This window comes from Oncorhynchus tshawytscha, linkage group LG07, assembly GCF_018296145.1.
Source record: "Oncorhynchus tshawytscha isolate Ot180627B linkage group LG07, Otsh_v2.0, whole genome shotgun sequence".
Taxonomy (NCBI): Eukaryota; Metazoa; Chordata; class Actinopteri; order Salmoniformes; family Salmonidae; genus Oncorhynchus; species Oncorhynchus tshawytscha.
Window position 1 is genome coordinate 50875739 of NC_056435.1, and position 23944 is coordinate 50899682.

Consider the following 23944-nt stretch of genomic DNA (forward strand, 5'->3'; position numbering starts at 1 on the left):
CCTCTGATTGAGAACCATACTAGGCCGAAACATAGAAATACCCAAATTATAGAAAAACAAACATAGACTGCCCACCCAACTCACGCCCTGACCATACTAAATAACTACAAAACAAAGGAAATAAAGGTCAGAACGTGACAGTACCCCCCCCCCCCCAAAGGTGCGGACTCCGGCCGCAAAACCTTGACCTATAGGGGAGGGTCTGGGTGGGCGTCTGTCCGCGGTGGCGGCTCTGGCGCGGGACGCGGACCCCACTTAACCATTGTCTTAGTCCGCCTCATTGTCCGCCTCCGTGGCTTTCTAACCATGGCCACCCCTCTCAATGACCCCACTGGACAGAGGAGCAGCTCGGGACAGAGGAGCAGCTCGGGACAGAGGTGCGGAAGCTCTGGACAGAGGGACAGAAGGACAGAAGCTCTGGACAGAGGGACAGAAGCTCTGGCGCCTCTGGGCTGAGGGGCTCTGGCACCTCTGGGCTGAGGGGCTCTGGCGCCTCTGGGCTGAGGGGCTCTGGCGTCTCTGGGCTGAGGGGCTCTGGCGTCTCTGGGCTGAGGGGCTCTGGCGCCTCTGGGCTGAGGGGCTCTGGCGCCTCAGACTCCGGCAGCGGCGCCGGACAGGCGGGAGACTCCGGCAGCGGCGCCGGACAGGCGGGAGACTCCGGCAGCGGCGCCGGACAGGCGGGAGACTCCGGCAGCGGCGCCGGACAGGCGGGACCACCTGCAGGGAGGAGACAGAGAGACAGCCTGGTGCGTGGGGCTGCCACAGGAACCACCAGGCTGGGGAGACCTTCAGGAGGCTTGGTGTTAGGAGGCACCTGAAGGACCGGGCTGTGAGGGAGCACTGGAGCTCTGGTGCGCAACCTTGGCACCACTTCCCCAGGCTGGACAACTACTCTAGCCCGGACCCTCCAGAGTGCAGGCACAGGTTGAACCGGGCTGTGGGTAAGCACGGGAGATCTAGTGCTTACTACACGCACCTCTCCCTTAGGCTCCACTCCCACATTTGCCCGGCACGAGCAGAGCGCAGGCAGAGGACGCACTGCACCCTCCCAGCGCCCCGGAGACACAGCACGCAGAGCCGGCGCAGGATAACCTGAACCAAAACTGCGTATCGGCGACCAGACCCGCTGAGCAGGCACCATACGCCCCGGCTCAATGCCCACACTCGCATGGCACTTTCGGGGGGCTGCCCTATAGCGCACCGGGCTATGGGCACACACTGGCGACACCGTGCGCTTAACCGCATAAAACGGTGCCTGACCAGTAATGCGCTGCTTATAATAAGCACGAGGAGTGAGCTCAGGTCTGCTACCTGGCTTAGTACCACACCTCGTCTGCCCCCCCCCCAAAAAATTTGGGGGCTGCCTCTCGTACCTGTCGCACTGCCGTGCTGCCTTCGCCAACCTCATTCTCCTGTAACCTTCCTTGCACTGCTCCATCGAATCCCAGGCGGGCTCCGGCACTCTCCCTGGGTCGACCGCCCACCTGTCTATCTCCTCCCAAGTTGTGTAGTCCTGTGATGCTGGCCGCTGTTGTTGCTGCTGCTGCTGCTGTCGTCGCTGCTGTTTACCACGCCGCTTGGTCCGAGTTGGGTGGGTGTTTCTGTCAAGGATTTCCTCCTCTTCTTCCGAAGAGGAGAGGCGAAAAGGATCAGAGGACCAATATGCGGCGTGGTAAGTGTCCATGGTTCTTTTAATACGTAAACGTACACATGAACAACTGATTACAAAAAACAAGAAACGTGTGAAACCCTAAACAGCCCTATCTGGTGCAAAGACAGAGACAGGAACAAACACCCACAAACACACAGTGAAACCCAGGCTACCTAAGTATGATTCTCAATCAGAGACAACTAATGACACCTGCCTCTGATTGAGAACCATACTAGGCCGAAACATAGAAATACGCAAATTATAGAAAAACAAACATAGACTGCCCACCCAACTCACGCCCTGACCATACTAAATAACTACAAAACAAAGGAAATAAAGGTCAGAACGTGACACCATGATACAAACAATACCTTTTGGGGTCAAACAAGAGCCTGATCATCCCAATAGTTTAGTGCCATTTTATTTCAAAACATTCCTATCAAGCATGTTCATGTTCCCTCTAGTGCTCATGAATCAGTAAAACAAAGCATGTTTGTCATAAAGATAGAAAAACACACCAAAGAGGAAAGGACCGACACCCCTAACTAAGTATTGGACCTAAAGTATCGACTACTAGAGTTGTGCTATAAGCTACATAGGCTACATCTTGCCATGCTGTTTAGTATCATTACATTATAAAGACATGACAGGGTACAGATCTACAGCACCTTGAATGAAGCAGAAAGCAGGTATATATAGGTATCGATAGTACAGTGAATGTTCGGACTACATGGCCGCTATAGGAAACTATTTTAGTTTAGCCCAAATCAGTCTATTCCACAAACCAGGAGCAATTTCCCAACTAACATCCATAAATATTCAGAAACATGTCCTTGATCGCGAATAACAACTTAAAATGACAATGGTATAACTGACTTAATAACATATTCTACGTTATAAAGCAGAGAATTATAGTAACAAAGTTATAACTGAGTTTATAAATGTTAGCCGGCCAACTTCTTGCTTTGTGACATACATCCCGGGTGGATACTAGAGAGCAGAGAAGGATCCCATCAAGCCAGAGCGTATTGGTTGAGTGCTTTATGTTAACGGTATACAAATCAAATCAAATTTTATTTGTCTCATGCGCCGAATACAATTTCACCTTACAGTGAAATGCTTACTCACACGCCCTTAACCAACAATGCAGTTTTAGGAAACATACCCCAAAAATGAAGAAATAAAGCAACAAATAATGAATACTCTGAGACTTTGGCAAAGAGGCCCTTTATCTACTTCCACAGAGTTAGATTAACTTATGGATACCATTTCATTGTCTCTGTGTCCAGTATGAAGGAATGACTGGAAGTCTATTGTTATCTGCTAGCATGATAGGGGATACCTAACGCTAGCAGACTTCCAGTCATTGGTTAACGCTAGTTAGCAATTGCACTAGCGCTAGTTGGCAACTTCTTTCAAACTGCACGCAGAGAAATAAAAATGTTATCCACAAGTTCATCTGACTCTGGGGAAGTAGATTAATTTCCAACATCCCGAGGTATCCCTTTAGGACTAGACTACATCCGATAGTCACCTCAAACTGCCAAACCTATCCTATCCTATATGTTTAAAACTGAAACAAACAAACAAAGTGAAGATTACAAATCATCATTAGCACCCAGTTGCCAACATATGTCGCAAAGGCAGAGAACAACATAAAAAGTTGCAGTCTTACAACATTCGCATTATACTCTCACAGCACTACTGTTATTTTCACATTTTTATCTTGTGTATTTTTTTCTTTTTCGGATCGGGATGGGGAAGAGATAGAATGAAAGCAAGAATGAACTGAATAAACAGTAAGAACTAGGGTGGCAGGTAGTCTATTGGTAGCCTAGTGGTTAAGGGATACTTTGGGATGTTGGCAATGAGGCCTGTTATCTACAGATGAACTCATGGATACAATTTTTATGTCTTGAAGGAAGTTAGACGTAGTTCGGCGCGCCAATGCTAACTAGCATTAGCGCAATGATTGGAAGTCTATGGGTATGACTTCCAGTTATTGCGCTAACGCTAGTTAGGAATTGCATTTGCACTAGTTAGCAAATTCCGTCAAACTACACGCGGAGACATAAAAGTTATCCACGAGTTCACCTGACTCTGTGGATGTAGATAAACATACGTATTACTTTAAGTATCCCTTTAAGAGCTTTGGGCAAGAAACCGAAACGTCGCAGGTTCAAATCCCCGAGCCGACTAGGTGAAAAATCTGTGTCCTTGGAGCAAGGCACTTAACTATAATTGCTCTTGTAAGTCGCTCTGGATAAGAGTGTCTGCTAAACTAAAAATGTAAATGTAAACCAAAGAGGAGTGAAGGGGAGGGTGAAAAGGATGAAAAGGGAGATAGGCCTAGATCGAGGAAGAGAGGAAAAGATGTGAGAGAAAGAGAAAGCGTGGCCATTCATTTTAAAACAAAAACTCCACCGTTTGTGTGCAGGGAGTCCTGGCCCAGAAGGCAGCCCTTCTGATTTGATTAATTAACAGGACAAAAGGAGGAAAAAACAGATGGGCCCACAGAGGCACAGGCCCACAGAGGCACAGGCCCACAGAGGAACAGGACCCCCCCCACACACACACACACACTCATTGTGCGGTTAAACACCTAAAACATGCACACCCACACAATATGCTCCACCAATTCACTGTTTTTTCTAACACTCTCATTCACAAAATGTTTGCGAGGAAAACACACACAAATAGTTAACAAAAATGTGCTATCCTATCATCTCATAATTCAAGACATTATAAAATCTGTTTAGAAACAGCCATAACAAGACGTTTGGAAGGTGGCTAGGCTATTGTACCACTGTGGACAGCGATTGGATTTGGGTCTGGGCTATCGGGGTCAATCTGCACAGCTGAACAATGGCAGAGTAATTAGTTAACGAAGTCCCCCTACCCCTAAGACCCAGCTAGGACAACCTGTGTGTGTGTGTGTGTGTGTGTGTGTGTGTGTGTGTGTGTGTGTGTGTGTGTGTGTGTGTGTGTGTGTGTGTGTGTGTGTATGTGTGTGTTTTCATGCGTGTGTGTGACTTGATCAATTCCTTCAGGAGGGAAGATACACATTCAGGGATGATGCTATACTTCAGAAGAAACACTTTATTTCCTTCAATCCGATTAGGTTCCTTTCAGATCCATACTAATTACAGACCAGGACCTCTCTGTCTCTCTCTTCCTTTCCATCTTCTCCTCCATCCCCTTCTCGTCTCCTCTGCCCGCCACCACTAGAGCGCTAATCTCCACAGAGCAATGACCTGCGACATTGCAAACAACTAATGTTAATGCTAACCTAGTTCTCACCCCATATTTAGAATTTTTAGGTCTCACCCCATATGGAGACCAATCACCCACCAGTAAACAGACACACAGCCAAATCCAATGATCAGATTTGCAAGCGTAGCAGATTTTGTCATCATGCTAAATCTCTTTGCTTGCTCTGAGTCCATTAATGAGTTATACCCTTGTGACAAAAACATTTAATAGCCTTTTCTTGGTGAGGCATCTCAGCATTGATAGCTAACTTTAACCAGGCCTGTGGCATTTTTCAAAATTGAACTTGGCAAGTCAGTTAAGAACAAATTCTTATTTACAAGGACGGCCTACACCGGCCAAACCCGGACAACACTGGGCCAATTGTGCGCCACCTTATGGGACTCGCAATCATGGCCGGTTGTGATACAGCCTGGAATCGAACCAGGGTGTCTGTAGTGACACCTCTAGCACTGCGATGCAGTGCCTTAGACTGCAGCGTCACTCGGGAGCAGCGGTCATCACTAAACTGCTCTAGAATTACTAACATCAGTAGACTGTCCATTCATGTATGTATTAGAATCAGTAAATACATGTATGCATAAAGCATTGTTAGTAATCGGGTCAGTAATCTGCCTCAATTATAATCAACATAATTGTGTATTAATCTAATGCAATGGTTAGTAACGTGTAATAGTAACGTTTATGGGCAGTTTATGACCAAATCAAATCAAACTTTATTTGTCACATGCACCGAATACAACAAGTGTAGATAGACCTTACTGTGAAATGCTTACTTACAAACCCTTAACCAGACCTTCAAATAAGATATTAAAGTGTAACCAAAGTTATGTCTCTTTCTCACACTCTTCATGAGGTATATTTAACGCAGTAGGATTAACATACCTAATAAACTGATTGGTTTACTTAGCTGTGTTGTGCTAGAACATCAACAAAAAATTGTGTGGGCTTGGAATTTGACTATGTGCTTTGGAAATCCATGCAATCCAAACTTACGTTGTACTAGTGACGACGATTTGATGTGCTAAAGTCTATTAGTAATACACTATATTTTTTTTGCATAGTCAAAATGGGACCAGGGTCTAGTTCATTAGGCATCAAATGGAATAAATATGACTTAGTCCTGTCCAATAAGAAAGATGAATTTCCATTTTCCAGTACAAAACATTTTCCCATTAGGTGCACTAATAAAAAACGACCCTGGATAGTCCTACTGCAGACAGGAAACAACACGGGTCCTCTTTCCTATGCACTACATCACACTACTGCCCTGTGTCCAAATCCTCTGAAGCAGCCAAACAAGTAGAACTCTGTCTTTATGTCAAAATATCAACAATATGCATCGCTCATAGAAAACGTATTCAATTGGTCAATAGTGTCATTGTCAATAACAACACGAAAGTCGTCTAGATGTTGGCTTCTGAGGGCCGAGGCCTAACTTGATATATGGGCGAATAACTCAAATTTTCATGCAAAACTACCCTTGACATCCCTGCATGATGTAGCCCTTTCCTGCAGTCAGTGACCAAAAGCGCCATCTTTGGCCTCATGGGTGGAACGCAAACTCAAAATGTAATACATTTCAACTCTATACCTGACATGGTACAGGTGGCTTCTTTTTTAAAGCCCATAACCATGTGTGTGAGGTGTAGGTATCCGCCTTTCCCTTTCCTTTATATGATTAGACTGTGCTATGTTTTCTATCTGAAAATTACAATTAGCAACACAGACTTTCCTAATCACGTAGTTGGCAAAAATACATCACATCTCTTCTATTTGTCCCCAGCTCTTTGATTTTACAGTGTCAAGCATATTGTCACTGCTTTTCAAAGTGCTTAAACTTGCCCCCATTCCTACTGCCAAACCCCTCTCATTCACCTTGGCCTTTCTCTCTCTGTTTCTTTCTCACCCTCCATGGGGTTAGCATAGAAAAAAAACACTCAAAGTGTGGAACATTCTTTCTAATTCCAGAAAGGAATTTCACTCTCCTTCTCATCTCATCTCATGCTGGTCAAACAATAGCCATCCACAAGGGAGAGAGGGAAAACGGTTTGGAGGGAGAGAGGGAGGGAGTTTTCGAGAGGTAAAAGTGCACAAGGAAAGTAGAAGAGATAGATAGAGAGAGAAAGCACGAGAGAGAGAAATGTTTGATGTAGATTGTAAAATTATGAGGAAAAAACATAGAACACTACCAACCAAAAGCACTGAGACCCAAATAATGGTGAATTATGTCTTCGTTACTATGAGACTTTAAAACTCTATAAACGTACACTCAGAACCAAAAAAGCACAGTACAACAGCAAGCAGCTGACACTAACTGAAGAGTCCATAAACACAAACAACTTCTGGCAAAATTGGATAATAAAAAAAAAATTGCGATACAAAATGGTGACATATGGACAACCCATATTAAAACACTATACAACACTGTTCAAATCAAATCAAATCAAATTTTATTTGTCACATACACATGGTTAGCAGATGTTAATGCGAGTGTAGCGAAATGCTTGTGCTTCTAGTTCCGACAATGCAGTAATAACGAGCAAGTAATCTAACTAACAATTCCAAAACTACTGTCTTATACACAGTGTAAGGGGATAAAGAATATGTACATAAGGATATATGAATGAGTGATGGTACAGAGCAGCATAGGCAAGATACAGTAGATGATATCGAGTACAGTATATACATATGAGATAAGTATGTAAACCAAGTGGCATAGTTAAAGTGGCTAGTGATACATGTATTACATAAGGATGCAGTCGATGATATAGAGTACAGTATCAACGTATGCATATGAGATGAACAATGTAGGGTAAGTAACATTATATAAGGTAGCATTGTTTAAAGTGGCTAGTGATATATTTACATCATTTCCCATCAATTCCCATGATTAAAGTGGCTGGAGTAGAGTCAGTGTCATTGACAGTGTGTTGGCAGTAGCCACTCAATGTTAGTGGTGGCTGTTTAACAGTCTGATGGCCTTGAGATAGAAGCTGTTTTTCAGTCTCTCGGTCCCAGCTTTGATGCACCTGTACTGACCTTGCCTTCTGGATGACAGTGGGGTGAACAGGCAGTGGCTCGGGTGGTTGATGTCCTTGATGATCTTTATGGCCTTCCTGTAGCATCGGGTGTTCAAATTGACACAAACGCAGAACAATGCCAAATTCACGAGAATGGTTGAATGGTTTAGAAAAAGCTATAAAGGACAATCAAAATCCATTGGACTCCCCAATTACTGACCAGGAGCTCTATAAGAAACTTCAGGCCCTCAAATTTAAAAAAGCATGTGGACCTGATGGCATCCTAAATGAGATGCTCAAACTCACTAGTGCAAAATGTCAATTGGCTATATTAAAACGGTTTAATTTGATCCTGAGTGTAGGTTATTTCCCTGACATCTGGAATCAAGGACTCATAACCCCAATCTTTAAGAACGGAGACAATTTGGCCCTAACAATTACAAAGGCATTTGTGTGAACAATAACCTGTGGAAGGTTTTCTGTAGTATTATAAATATAAGAGTTCTAAACTTCCTTAATAAGCACAATGTCTTGAGTAAAAGCCAAATTGGATTTATACCAAAACATCGCACGACTGATCATATTTACACCCTACACACCCTGATAGATAAACATGTCCACGAAAATAATACCAAAATATACGCTTGCTTTATCTACTTCCAAAAAGCGTTTGATTCTATTTGGCATACAGGACTGTTCTGCAAAGTTATTGAAAGTGGTGTAGGGGGTAAAACATATGACATAATTAAATCAATGTTTACTGGCAATACGTGCAGCATTAAAATTGGCAAGAAAAGAACAGAATTCTTTAACCAGGGACGGGGCCTTCGCCAGGGTTGCAATCTGAGCCCTGCACTCTTCAATATTTACATCAACAAATTGGCCCCTATTCTAGAAAAATCCTCAGCCCCTGGTGTTAGTCTCCACAAATCAGAGGTTAAATCCCTACTCTTCACAGATGACCTATGCTTGCTGTCACCCACAGCACATGGTCTACAGCAGAGCCTGGACCTGCTAGAGCAGTACTGCCAGACCTGGGCCCTCTGGCAGTAGACCCCAAAAAGACAAAATAATGATTTTCCAGAGAAGATCCAGATGTCAGGGAATTAGACCAAAGTTCTCAATTGGTACAAAATATAGAGTACTGCAATTACTTAGGTTTAAAAATAAGCTCCACTGGACACCTTAATGAGGCAGTGAATGAACTGAGAGAGAAAGCACGCAGAGAATTCTACGCCATTAAAAAACCAATTCAAATTGAAATACCTATTAAAATTTGTCTAAAACTAATTGAATGTGTCATTGAACCAATTGCACTTTATGGCAGCAACGTGTAGTGTCCACTTGCAAAACAAGATTTCATCAAAAGGGACAGACACCCCATTGAAACCCTGCATGCAGAGTTCTGTAAGATTCTCCTACTTGTCCAGAGGAAAACTACAAACAATGCATGCAGGGCAGAATTAGGCCAATATCCACTAATGATACAAACTCAAAAAAGAGCAATTCAGTTTTGGAAACATCTCAAATACAGTGACACCCTCTAATATCATTACCACGCTCTGCAATGCCAAGACCTGAGCAAAGAAAAGAGTCCCCTCATTCAGCTGGTCCTGGGGCTACTAACACACCTACTAACACACTGAAGCCTCAGGACCAGAACATCCAATCAATCAGAATAAACCAAATTACAACACAGTCAAAACAAAACTACATTGCTTATTGGGAAACACAAGCACAAGCACAAAGCATAATGCAGTGCTATCTGGCCCAAAATCGGCAGTACACCGTGGCTAACTATTTGACCATGGCTACTGATCAAAACCTTAGAAAAACCTTGACAAAGTACAGGTTCAGTGAGCACAGCCTTGTCATTGAAAAGGGTAGACACAGGAAAACCTGGGTCCCTGTAGAGGAAAGGCTGTGCAACCACTGCACAACAGCAGAACCTGAGACATAGCTGCATTTCCTGACAATATGTCAAAAATATAAAACAATTCATGTCATTTCCCCAAATTTGAAACCCTTATTCAAGGTTTCAAAGACCTCTCTGGCAGCGCACTACATTGCTGCCTGCCATAAGATGAGGGACAGTGTCTGACAGACCAATCAACCTGCACATATCCTCCACTGTATGCTTATTGTTATTGTTCAATGTATGGTTATTTTGACCCTTGGTTATTGTTGTTACTGTTGTCCCGTTGACAATTTTGATTCTTATTATCTATTCTTATATTTACAATTCTCATATTGTAAATATCCAAAGCAAGCTTTGGCAATATGTACATTGTTACGTCATGCCAATAAAGCAAATTTAATTGAATTTAATTGAAAGAGAGAGACAGAATTAGGGAGATGGGAAGACCAAAATACACAGAGACATAAATGATCCATTGACGTACTGTATGTGAAATCAGCACACCAGACATTTTCAGCACACCGAAACATAACACGTGAGCTGCACCAAAATATTGTTACAAATAAAAAATGGTGTCCCTGCCCTTCAACCCTCAACATGGTCACAACATTCTCCTTTCAGGGTGATATGTCTCAAATCAAACCCTGCTGTGATTTCAGAGGCTTGGCCTCCTCCTACCTATGGCCAAGCATTAGCATCACAGACGCCCCTCTCATTCTCGAACATTATGCGCTGCGTCATCCAGACACGGTAACTCAATGATTGACCATCACACTTTTACACACACACACATCAACACAGTAGAGCCCGGGGTCATCAAATGTCACCAAGCTCATCAGATATTCAAAGATCAGATTGAGAAACACACGCACGCACACACAATTCTGACAATACAAGGCCTACTGTCACTAGGATCCACAAAGATATCGCCATGACACCCAACCCACACATCTGCTCCTGATTTCAAACCATTTCTGAAGTGTAAAATACCTAGTCTGGGTACCTGTCTCTGTAACAGTCGACTCTTTGTGTCATATGCCAAAGAAATGTACAAGGAGTGGAATGTAATAGCTGAACAGAGATGGCAACCAGGCTTTAAAATACCAACAGGGTTACACAAAAAACATTACCACCTCGATCAAGTAAACAACAAGATATAAATGGTGTGATCTATTTATAGGATAGTTAACTTAATAGTATTTTTATCTGTCTTGAACAGGTGATTCATTTGGAGTGGTGGTCATATGAATACAACTCAACATCTTCACAAACATACTGTATATCTACCATGTTATGACAATGTGCTTACTGTATACACAAAACCCACTAATTTTACTGTAATTACTGTATAATCTATAGCCTGTAGCCAGTGCATTTACTTTGCAAAAAAATTATAACAGGCATATTATCGCATCCTAAACTGTTAGCTATATTGAAGAGGTGAATTGTAACTGAAAAACACGTTTTAGTTTAGTCAAAGCTATGTAACTAAGGACCTGTAAAACTACTTCCTATTGCTGTGTGGCTCAGTTGGTAGAGCATGGTGCTTGCAATGACAGCGTTGTGGGTTCAATTCCCATGTGGGGGACAGTATGACAAAGCATGTATTCACTACTACTGTATGTTGCTCTGGATAAGAACATCTGCTAAATGACAAACATGTGAACACATTTGAAGTCAGAAGTTTATATACACTTATGTTGGAGTCATTAAAGCTCATTTTTCAACCACTCCACAAATTTCTTGGTAACAAACTATAGTTTTGGTAAGTCGGTTAGGACATCTACTTTGTGCATGAAACAAGTAATTTTTCCAACAATTGTTTCCAGACAGATTATTTAATTTATAATTAATTCACTGTATCACAATTCCAGTGGGTCAGAAGTTTACATACACTAAGTTGACTGTGCCTTTAAACAGCTTGGAAAATTAGGTCATGGCTTTAGAAGCTTCTGACAGGCTAATTGACATAATTTGACTCAATTGGAGGTGTACCTGTGGATGTATTTCAAGGCCTACCTTCAAACTCAGTGCCTCTTTGCTTGACATCATGGGAAAATCAAAAGAAATCAGCCAAGACCCCAGAAAAAAATGTAGACCTCCACAAGTCTGGTTCATCCTTGGGAGCAATTTCCAAACGCCCTGAAGGTACCACGTTCATCTGTACAAACAATAGTACGCAAGTATAAACACCATGGGACCACACAGCCGTCATACTGCTCAGGAAGGAGACGCGTTCTGTCTCCTAGAGATGAACGTACTTTGGTGGGAAAAGTGCAAATCAATCCCAGAACAACAGCAAAGGACCCTGTGAAGATGCTGGAGGAAACAGGCACAAACGTATCTATATCCACAGTAAAACGAGTCCTATATCAACATAACCTGAAAGGCCGCTCAGCAAGGAAGAAGCCACTGCTCCAAAACCGCCATAAAAAAGCCAGACTACGGTTTACAACTGCACATGGGGACAAATATCATACTTTTTGGAGAAATGTCCTCTGGGCTGATGAAACAAAAATATAACCGTTTGGCCATAATGACCATTGTTACGTTTGGAGGGAAAAAGGGGATGCTTGCAAGCCGATGTTGAAGCAACATCTCAAGGCATCAGTCAGGAAGTTAAAGCTTGGTCGCAAATGAGTCTTCCAAATGGACAATGACCCAAAGCATACTTCCAAAGTTGTGGAAAATGGCTTAAGGACAACATAGTCAAGGTATTGGTGTGGCCATCACAAAGCCTCGACCTCATCCTATAGAAAATTTGTGAAAGCGTCAGCGAGCAAGGAGGCCTACAAACCTGACTCAGTTACATCAGCTCTGTCAGGGGGAATGGGTCAACATTCACCCAACTTATTGTGGGAAGGTTGTGGAAGGCTACCTGAAATGTTTGATCCAAGTTAAACAATTTAAAGGCAATGTTACCAAATACTTATCAAGTGTATGTAAACTTCTGACGCACTGGGAATGTGATAGAAATAAAAGCTGAAATAAATAATTCTCTCTATTATTCTGACATTTCACATTCTTAAAATAAAGTGGTGATTCTGAAAGACAGGGAATTTTTACTAGGATTAAATGTCTGGAATTGTGAAAAACTAAGTTGAAATGTATTTGGCTAAGGTGTATGTAAACTTCCGAAGTCAACTGTACGTCTTTATGACATAGTGGCTATTATCCTTTGGGTGGCAGCAGTACATGCTGCATTGATCATGAAGACAAAAGTCCCACTAGGCTGTCGAGTCACCATAATGTCCCCTGTGGATGTGAATGATTTCACCTAGGGCAACAGACCTGCTTCATGTAACCACACTTGCCTTCTATCCTCTTTCACCCTCCAGGGCCAGGCAGTGTGTGTTTGTGGTAATAGTAGTGTGTGCACATGTGAGATTATGTATCGAGGGGTGGAGGATGGAGAAACACCCACACATCCATTGCTGACAAAGCTGTATGCAACACAAAGTCACACAGACACATACTCACACCTTGTATAGTCATTCAAATGTTGATATTAGCAGCAATCAATCTTTGTGTTGGCCATCAACAACAAAGTGTTTAGACACAAGCTTCGTCAATGGTTATGTTACTGTGCGTGGCATCACCAGTCGGCTTCAAACACTACAGTGATTTCCATAGAATTAGAATGAATAGACCTGACATTTCCATTCAAGTAAACCAGTGTTGTGTTCGAGACCACCTAAAGCCAGAGCGATTGAAGACCAAGACCGGAGTGTCTGGGGAGATAAATCTAGCTAGCTAAGTCAGCCATTGGCTAGGCCATCAGAAGTTAGATAGAAGGCATCTGCCATTCAACTGAATTAGGGCAACATTTTGGAGTGACAGTGGAATCAACAAATCACATTTTTACTTGCTTAAACCACATCGGGAGACCCCTTTCGACGTCTGGGAAACATACAGATATATATTTTTTGGGGGGTGGGGGGTATTGAGGAGTATTTTTGTAATAATAATGTGTTCTTTTTCTGTTGTTGCTCAATCTTATTGGGTGGGCCAGGCTCCCCAGTGGGTGGGCCTGTGTCCACCCATGCCTACGCCCCTGGTGTAAACAGGGCATGATGACTGAATTGCGCATCACAAATAGCCTACTAACCAAGACTTTGGGACCAACCTTTTTCAATACCTTGTTTGCATACCCTTTGTTGCCTAAGTGAGCATTTACTGGTAGATATCATACGTTGAAACTAGAGGTCGACCGACTATGATTTTTCAACGCCGATACCGATACCCGATTATTGGAGGACCAAAAAAGCTGATACCGATTAATCAGATAATTTTTTTATTTGTAATAATGACAATTAGAACAATACTGAATTAACACTTATTTTAATTTAATATAAAACATCAATCAAATCAATTTAGCCTCAAATAAATAATGAAACATGTTCAATTTGGTTTAAATAATGCAAAAACAAAGTGTTGGAGAAGAAAGTAATATGTGCCATGTAAAAATGTGTGCCATATAAAAAAGCTAACGTGTAAGTTCCTTGCTCAGAACATGAGAACATATGAAAGTTGGTGGTTCCTTTTAACATGAGACTTCAATATTCCAAGGTAAGAAGTTTTAGTTAATATAGTATTTATAGGACTATTTCTCTCTATATCATTTGTATTTCATATACCTTTGACTATTGGATGTTCTTATAGGCACTATAGTATTGCCAGTGTAACAGTATAGCTTCCGTCCCCCTCCTCGCCCCTACCTGGGCTCGAACCAGCAACACATCGACAACAGCCACCCCCGAAGCATCGTTACCCATCGATCCACAAAAGCTGCGGCCCTTGCAGCGCAAGGTGAATAACTACTCCAAATCTAAAAGCGAGTGACGTTTGAAACAGTATTAGCGCACACCCAGCTAACTAGCTAGCCATTTCACATTGGTTACACCAGCCATTAGGCTGATAGGCTTGAAGTCATAAACAGCGCTGTGCTTGCAAAGGGCAGCTGGCAAAACACACGAAAGTGCTGTTTGAATGAATGATTACGGGCCTGCTGCTGCTCAGTCAGACTGCTCTATCAAATCAGACTTAATTATAACATAATAACACACAGAAATACGAGCCTTTGGTCATTAATATGATCGAATCCGGAAACTATCATTTCGAAAACAAAACGTTTATTATTTCAGTGAAATACGGAACCGTTCGGTATTTTATCTAACGGGTGGCATCCCTAAATCTAAATATTCTTGCTACATTGCACAACCGTCAATGTATGTCATAATTACGTAAAATCCTGGCAAATTAGTTCGCAATGAGCCAGGCAGCCCAAACTGTTGCATATACCCTGACTCTGCGTGCAATGAACGCAAGAGAAATGACACAATTTCACCTGGTTAATATTGCCTGATAAACTGGATTAGTAGTTATAACTAGTGATTATGATTGATTGTTTTTTATAAGATAAGTTTAATGCTAGCTAGCAATTTACCTTGGCTTCTACTGCATTCGCGTAACAGGCAGGGTCCTCGTGGAGTGCAATGGTTAGAGCGTTGGACTAGTTAACTGTGCGGCTGCAAGATTGGAACCCCTGAGCTGACAAAGTGAAAATCTGCCGTTAACCCACAGTTCCTAGGCCGTCATTGAAAATAAGAATGTGTTCTTAACTGACTTGCCTAGTTAAATAAAAGGTATAAAAAAAGTTATTTTAAAAACTTGAAATCGGCCCTAATTAATCGGCCATTCCGATTAATCGGTCGACCTCTAGTTGAAACGTCTTTCCTACCCTACCAACTACCGATGTCATTCTTCTGTGAGCTGCTCCATTCCAAAACCAGTTGAGCACTACACGCTCTTGTTGCCTGCAGATGATATTCTGCTAAAACTAGGCTGTGTGCGGCACGCAGGTGAATAGATTTCACGTGCTTTGTGATTGCGTAGGCCACTTTGTGCATGATTTATCTATTGTACTACATCATTGATATACCTACACTATACTTATCAAAGTAGTATACCTACACTACTACTTTGATAAGCATCAGTGGGGAATAAGAAGTGAGTCTATGCAATGTCCATTTTTTTTTTTAAAGTGGGTATATGGTGTATACCAGCGTATACCCTCCACTATGCCACTGGCCCTTTGTGTTTTACAAAAAGTACACTCTCCTATATGAGTGCGCTGGTATTACCGTTGCTGTCCTTTCAGCATCATGAACCTGCCACACACTGAATGTCCAATAGGTCCGCCACTGAGCAAACATGTCTATACTAGATACAAAGACCGACAGTATTAATGTTTCAAGAAAGGAGTGTATATATATGGCCTGGCAAAGTAGTTTTATGCGCTGACTGAATGACAGCTGATAATGATGAGCTTTGTACTCCGCTGGTCTCGGGAAAAAATTGCAAGTCCTCACTGTCCGAAACCGAGTCAAGGCCGAGCACTAATGTATTGGACACCGAGACAAGACTAAGACAAGACCGGTCTCGAGTACTACAACACTGAAGTCAACATAGCCCAGGGGTTCCCAAACTGTTTTGGCCAACAACCCCATTTTGATATTTAAAATAAATTGCGACCCCACCATGTAAAAAGGTGATGTAATCAATGGCCAATGTTACATTTCTTAATTGGGGCTATGAAAAGAACATAATAATTATTGATGTTATTTCCCCCCAGTCCGATGTATTTCTTGGTCTTGTCCACTCTGCTCTAATGAGTCCTGCGGTGGCTTGTGGACATTGTAGAGGGAAACAGAAGACATGTACGTGTTTCTGAGAGTCTTATCTTTCAGTGATGGGGTCATAATATTTTGTAGCTTAAACCATTCAAAACAGAGACACATTTGTTGGAAGGAAACAGAAACCGCTGTTTATTACATGGGAATCTAGCAGTTACCAGAGGTTACTGAAGTAAATGTGGTTCTATGAACTAGGGGTCTGCGTTTCTCCTTCAACCCCATATTCAAATCAGGCAACCCCACATGGGGTAGCAGGCCCTAGTTTGGGAAATGCTGACATATTGGCCCAGTGTAGTACAGGTTAGGGTTTGGCCGGGGTAGGCCTTCATTGTAAATAAGAATTTGTTCTTAACTGACTTGCCTAGTTAACGAAATAAAAATAATAAAAAGGACTGAACTCAAGACCTAGTTGACAAACAATAGACCGCTTCAAGTTTTTGTAGGCTTAACTTAATCTAAACAGTTCTCTGATTTTGGTTAAACGTAATTGAAGAGTTTTACGAACTCACCGTGAGTCCCAACCCAACTTATGTTTCACAGCCCTAACATTTTTTGTTGTTGTCTAAAACACTACTTTCTTTTTGGTGTGAGAGAGCTCAAGCCTCCTCCTCCCTGTCTCAATCCCCAGGTAACCATGGCGATGAACAGCAAGAAAGAACCTTTCTTGTTGGCTGCCCTAAACCAGCATTTGGTTGTAGGGGAGGAAGGAGGCTCCCATAGTATCTCCCAAACTTTTCTACCAGGGCCTACCTTTTCATTACATGGTATACAACAGTATGGTATATAGTATGTCATCCATATAAAATACATAGATGCATGTAGGCCTAATAATAAATGTACTGTTCTAAAATCAGATTAAATAAATAGAAGGATGCCAGCATAAACTTACTGTTTTAGAATCCAGCTCATGTCTGTTTTGCGCCAAAACTTTATCCACACCAGCTTGGTCTATGTATGTGACAAACCCGAATCCCCTGAAGAAAAAAACAATGCCTTTGAATTATAACTGGCTGACACAACAAAACACAACCTATCCCCCAGGCGATAAAGAAAATCAACCAATGAGCGCGCGCCTATGATAGGACGGTGAGGTGCACACGCCTCCTTACCTTGATCTCTTCGTAACTGGATCTCGCATCACCATACACTCCTTCACCTCGCCGAATTTACAGAAGTATTCATTCAAACCCTCTGTAAAAAATATATATATATGAAAGGATGGTCGAACAGCGTTCCAAAGACGAAATATTATTTAAATGTAGGCAATAATGGGGGATTTAAGACGAGAGACAACGCATCTGAGCAAGACCACGTTGTTGTTTGTCTGTCGAAACGTCATTCATTGAAAGTAGGATAAGGGTAGACTATTCAACTCATGGCTGTCTGGGTTGATAGCCCATGTTATAATATGTTGATACAACCATAGTTACTTCACAATTGATATAACGTAGGGTATACAAATAAGCCGATTTGACTATAGACTATACTTTTATAATCAACCAATAGGCAACACAGTTTACAAACAATGAGCTTTTGAAGAACACTGTATTCTATTGAATGAATGGCCTCAATGATGCTGTAATAAGCGAAACAACGCAATATCACAAACAAAAACACCCTCAAAGCTGCAAAAGGCACGATGTTCTCACCTGCTTCAATCAGATATCAAAAGAAAAAACCGTGTTCCATATGGTAACCAACCGCCCAAATAACATGAAATACTTTTAAACATTAAAATACTAGTCCAAATGTACAATGTTAATCCCATATCGTCTCGGCTGTTTCAGTCTGCAGTCCAAATCCTGCGCTGCCTACTGATCCTCGTTGAATGAAAGCTTTGATTTCGGCAGGATAGGCTATAAACTATGAACTGTTTTGTTTAACAAACTTCCGAGAGCTTCACATAGCCCACTCAAAAACGGTAAGAATTGTTCTACACATAGTATATACAACGGGTAATAACACTAGCCTAAATCTATCAAAGCATTCTATTTGCATCAAGGGACTTTAAAAGTCGCTCGCGGGACAGCTCACCTTGTGTTGTCTGCCAACTGAGACCCCCGATGAACATTTTGCTGAATGGGAGAGATAAAGGCGAGAGTAAGAACAACATATTACCGTAAAATAGACCTCAGACACTAAAACCAAACTGCAATTCATAGATGTATATACACAATAACTGAAATAAAGTAAAGGGGGAAAATCGGCCATGTTGTGAAGGCACGAGTGGTCAAGTCGGGCCAGTAAAATGCTTACGAGAAAATACTGTAATCAAGTGCTCTCCAAATGGAAATAAAAAGTTGTTACAATAGTTATCTCCTCACTCAAAAGAAAAAAGAGAATAGGTATTGGGTCCTGCCCGGTTGAGCGGCACTGATACGCGGTTGAGCGGACCACATTGGAGAGCACAGCACATCAGAACAAGCATGCCTGCCTGTCTTTTGTCTCCGCGCTCCGGTCGGCTCCACACAAACCAAACTCCACTATTATCTCTCATACATAGGGAAGCAAGCAAGGCCAAGACGCTGGAGAGACGGCGCCGGAGATTTACCAAGGGTCGTGGGGGGAGTTGTCCACCGAGGACAGGCTGCTTTGGCTCCCTTCCGTATCCATTCCGTTCCTCTGTTCTCGACTATGAGGTGAGGAAAGGCAGTGAGTAGCAGACTCAGGGTGGCGGAGGGGTGTGGGGGTGGTTTGTCTAGAGGAGGAGGGACGAGCGAGCGTGGCGCCCGCACACGCACGCTGACACACACACACACACACACACAAGCAGGCTCCGCCTCTCTCTCGCTTTTCCGTGCTCGCGATTCCCTCCCCTCACCACACCGCCTTGTTGGTTTGGCGCTCGCTTGAAACGTTTCCCCGCGGAAGGATAATGATGTGCATAGTCGAAGTTTTGAGGAAGTCTATTCTATGCGAATAAATTATTAGTACACAGTATATGCCTAGTAAAATAAGGCCTCCAGCTTTTAAGTAAGTATAAAGTACACTCTGTGACTAAATCTGAGTGTAGGGGGGATGTAGTGAAATGTGGAAGGCGTCTTCTAATTCATCAGAGAGGATGGAGTGGCGTCAAGACACTTTTATGGATTTGATATGGGGTACACCCCAGGGATTCATGACAACTACACTACGCCTTGCAGACACAGATACATGATTTTTACACTATCACGTTGACCCTAACCATACTGTTGATTTACTATTTTTACACTGCTGGCACAGATATTTTATTTCACCGTTCCAGCAATTTATGGATGCATAACCAGGACAGCGTAGTACAGCTTTTATTGGCCCAGCTCAGTACACCCCCTTAGACCTCCTCCTTGCAGAGACCCATCCAGGTTGTGCCACCAATCTGACTGACTGGGTTCAAACCATCAACCTGTGTCTCTTGCACACCACAAAACTGTGTTAACCTGCTGAGCTAAAACCTATAGTAGGCATTCTCTCTAGGAACTGCTCTGCTCACGGGGTGCCAGAGGCCTGGTATGTAAGCTACACAGTACCCCGCCTCTGCTCATTTTGAACAGTTTTAACTGTACTGTACATGCCTGTTCTTAGTCGCAGCAGGTTGCTATGGCTCTCTGTCTCTTTACAAATGGCTGAGGTTTTAAGTCACCCTGGATATGTCTCAAATGGTCCTCTATTCCATAGTGTACTAGATTTGACCAGATCCCATATGGCTATGTTAAAAAGTTGTGCACTGTGTAGGGAATAGGGTGACATTTGGGCCAAAAGTCCTTATGCCCCCACACTGCATGCCCATGTGACCACCCATGTGACTGCCTTAACCAACTAAGTGGCAGATTAACAGCTTTTCCCCTAAGTAGGCTACCCTCTTCACTGGGCCAAGAAAGTCATCTGAGGGCTTTAAATGCATTGGTGGGACTGCTCCTGTCCTATGGTACAGTGAGGTGCATGTACTACCCTACAAGCTATGTGTATATTAGCTGAACTGTCAAAGTGTACTTGTCAAAACTGCAGTTTGTTTACTGCTATTTACTGTGCAGATTTGAAAGGTGTACATTGAGCTATAGCCTACATAATATGTGCATTACAGAGAAATGGGCAACATCTAATGCGTCGAAACACTGAATGAGTGACAGAGAGAGAGAACGAGAGAAAGAGAGAAAGAAAGAGAAAGGACAGAGAGAGAGAGAATGGGGGCTCCAACAACTAAAAACTCTAGACCAGACTCTCATTTTCCACACATAAACGTGTGTTTACAATACCTCCAATGCATCAAACTGCACTTAATACACACACACACACACACACACACACACACACACACAATAATGAGTGGTGGCTGTTTATGTGCAGCCTCAAGAGACGTGCTGTCAGGCGTATGTGTGTCAAACGGTTGTGAGGGCTGGTGTTGGGGGCTGGCGCGGTGGGGGCTGGCGGGGGGAGAGGTGGACCATGGCGAGAGAACAGTATGTAGGACAGAGCCTAGCTAGCGCCCTGACTGACTGACTGACTGACTGGAGCAGTGGGCGTGATACATTTCTGCATGCATGATCAATGGGGCTGAATAAAGAGAGATAGAGGGAGCGAGAGAGAAGGAGTGAGAGGGGGAGGGGAAGGAATGAGTTGTGAAAGTGATAGGAAAACGAGCAAAAGGAGAAAGGTAGGGAACATTTTTGCAAAAGAAAGTGATGGGACTAGGTGCTAGATATGATATGATGGAGAGGGGGAGACACTTGGAAAGTATATTAGTATACTGTATATGAATGAGTAAATGGGAATGAGTAAAAATGGGCTAAAAAAGAGAGAAGGCAAACAGAAGACGCTTATAAGAATAGTAGAGAGAAAGATTAAGACTTAAAGTATGTAAGGTATGCCATATACATAACCTATGTCCACTTGCTTTGAAGCTCTTCAGCAACACTTGAATGAACAAGAATGGGATGGGATGCACGCATGCACACCTGTGTGTTATAACACTTGATTAACCCATTTTCCTTTAGAAATTACTGTAGTTTTTCTCAGTTATTTGAGCAATATTATATTTATTAATGTCAGCTTCAGTCATTCAACTTTTCAACCTCTACACGACATGCATTTTTGTCCTCAAGAGACCTGTAACAGATTAGTTATGTTTGATTCAGTAATTTGGACAAAGATATGGTTATGGTTTCTTCATACTCTGGTTTGTTAATTAACCTCACCAAACCAAAATGGCTTCAGCTTCTCTCTCTCTCTCTCTCTCTCTCCACCAACTCCAAACACAGTGATAGTTTGTCCAATCTGACTCTACTGTATATTTGTTTCCTTGATCACAACAGACCCAGCGTGGGAAGCATATTGTTCAACCATGACCTTTGACCCTTTAGGTCCTAGGACCTGCTCAGAGAGACCCTGAAGGGAATTTGTGGTTGCTGCTGCAATCCCAAAAATCACTGGGAGTGTTAGTGGCTAGGCTGTAGGTTTCATAAGTTCTGTGGCTTTGTGTACGTTCTCAATACATAAATGCTGTGCAGGCCAACACAGACTCCAAGATCATTTTGTCATATTGTAGCAAATTCGGGGCAAGCCTTCGTAGAATCTTGCACCTCTGCCATGTAAATGAACAGTGGAAGGGAAATGGAAATTACTGCTGAGTGAGAGATTTCCCTCACAAATCACTTGCCCAATGCCACTGCGTTGTAGGTTCATGGCACGCCAGGAAGCCTTTGCCTTGGGTATCGGGGAGGAAGCCAATAGACCAAAAGGACACCAAGAGGAAAGAAGTAATTCACTTTAATTGAGGTATTTGTTCAACTGGCAGGTGGCAAGAGGAGGAAGGGAAGGCTTTAGGAGAAGGAGTGGAAAAAAACAAGCACACCTGTGCTGCTAGGACAGAGCTCCACCTCTGTTCTCCTGGTATGACAATCCTTCCATCCCCAGGGAAGGGTTTAGCGAGGGAATGAGACAAAGGGAGGAGAGAAAGAGAGAAAGGGTGAAATGTAGAGGAATGCTTCAGACAGCTTCAACACAATGGTAGACGTTTAGCTGGTTTTAATTCATTTTGATACATCTTTAATCTCATAAGCACAATACATATACTATCAAATGACTGATAGTATGGAAGCAAAGAAAAGCAAAGGGGGAGAAAGGAAAGGGGTGAGGGAAAAAAGGGTTTATTTACACATTATTTTACTCAGACAACTGGGTGACTATTTTAGGTGTTTCGAAATAAGAAACTGGGTGTGACACATACACACAACACAGTCACAACAGAGGCTACGATTTAGCACAGGCCTAACACTTACGGACAGCTTGTCAATACAAAGTTACCACAAAGACAATGGCTACGGGAAACACGGCACCATTAGGGAAACTTTATATCCATCGTTGTCTTATTGCATTATAGTCTCTCCCAACTAACTCACAATTCACTGATCATGTCATTTCTAGACATTGACCAAACTCCTTTTGCACTATTAGCTGCCCTTTGAGTATTTTACACATGCGCTATAACGTTACAATTGCTATCTTTGGAAAGGAAGGTTACATTGATAGATGGTGTTTTCTTGTTGAAAATCTCTAGCTTTGAGGGTTGTGTGGTTCATGGTAACTTTCAGGCTTGGGCATGCATTCACTTTTAAAGCAGTATGGTGGTTGTACAAACATTATACATCAGCGCAATTAACGTTGGATAACCTGTAACGGTCTTCTTCCTCCTCTGATGAGAAGTAGGAGGAAGGATCGGAGGACCAATGCGCAGCGTGGTAAGTGTCCATCTTTTTATTAAAGTAAATGAACACTGAACAAAAACAATAAAGTGAACGAACGAAACCTAAACAGTTCTGTCTGGTGCAGATACCAACACTCAACAGAAAACAATCGCCCACAACTCAAGGGTGAAAACAGGCTGCCTAAGTATGGTTCTCAATCAGGGACAACGACTGACAGCTGCCTCCGATTGAGAACCATACCAGGCCAAACACAGAAACACCAAATCATAGAAAAACGAACATAGACAACCCACCCAACTCACGCCCTGACCATACCAAAACAAAGACATAACAAAAGAACTAAGGTCAGAATGTGACATAACCATTGCATAAGTGCAGAAAATGACAGTTTTCTAGACACCATAGTAACCGTGTAGACGCCCATCATTACATATTTAACATTACCATAATGTCTTTGGTCATTGAAGATGGTCAATGTGAGATCTAAATTCAAATATTGTGGTCATGACCAATGTGACAGATCAACCACCAAATAACGTTAATAGTCCGTCAGATCAGAAACTCCCCCATAGGGACCTTTGGGGGAAGGACTTTGCCCAGCGGCAAAATCTACAGCTCTCATTTACAAAGCACCTCTGCCAAAGACACACACACACATGCACAAGTGAAGTCAGAATATGGCCCTATACTCTTTTAATCCTTCCCCT

General features: G+C 42.6%; 1 protein-coding gene across 1 annotated transcript in view; it reads right to left on the reverse strand.

Moving 5' to 3' along the window:
- The window catches only part of LOC112254770 (RNA-binding protein Musashi homolog 1), a 49943-nt gene extending 30700 nt beyond the window's left edge, over positions 1-19243 (reverse strand). The window contains 4 exon segments of the mRNA XM_024427603.2: positions 17447-17531; positions 17667-17748; positions 18592-18632; positions 19109-19243. Of these exon segments, the coding sequence (XP_024283371.2) occupies positions 17447-17531; positions 17667-17748; positions 18592-18632; positions 19109-19170 (270 nt within the window). The 5' untranslated portion in view covers positions 19171-19243.
- Positions 19244-23944: the final 4701 nt, after the last annotated feature.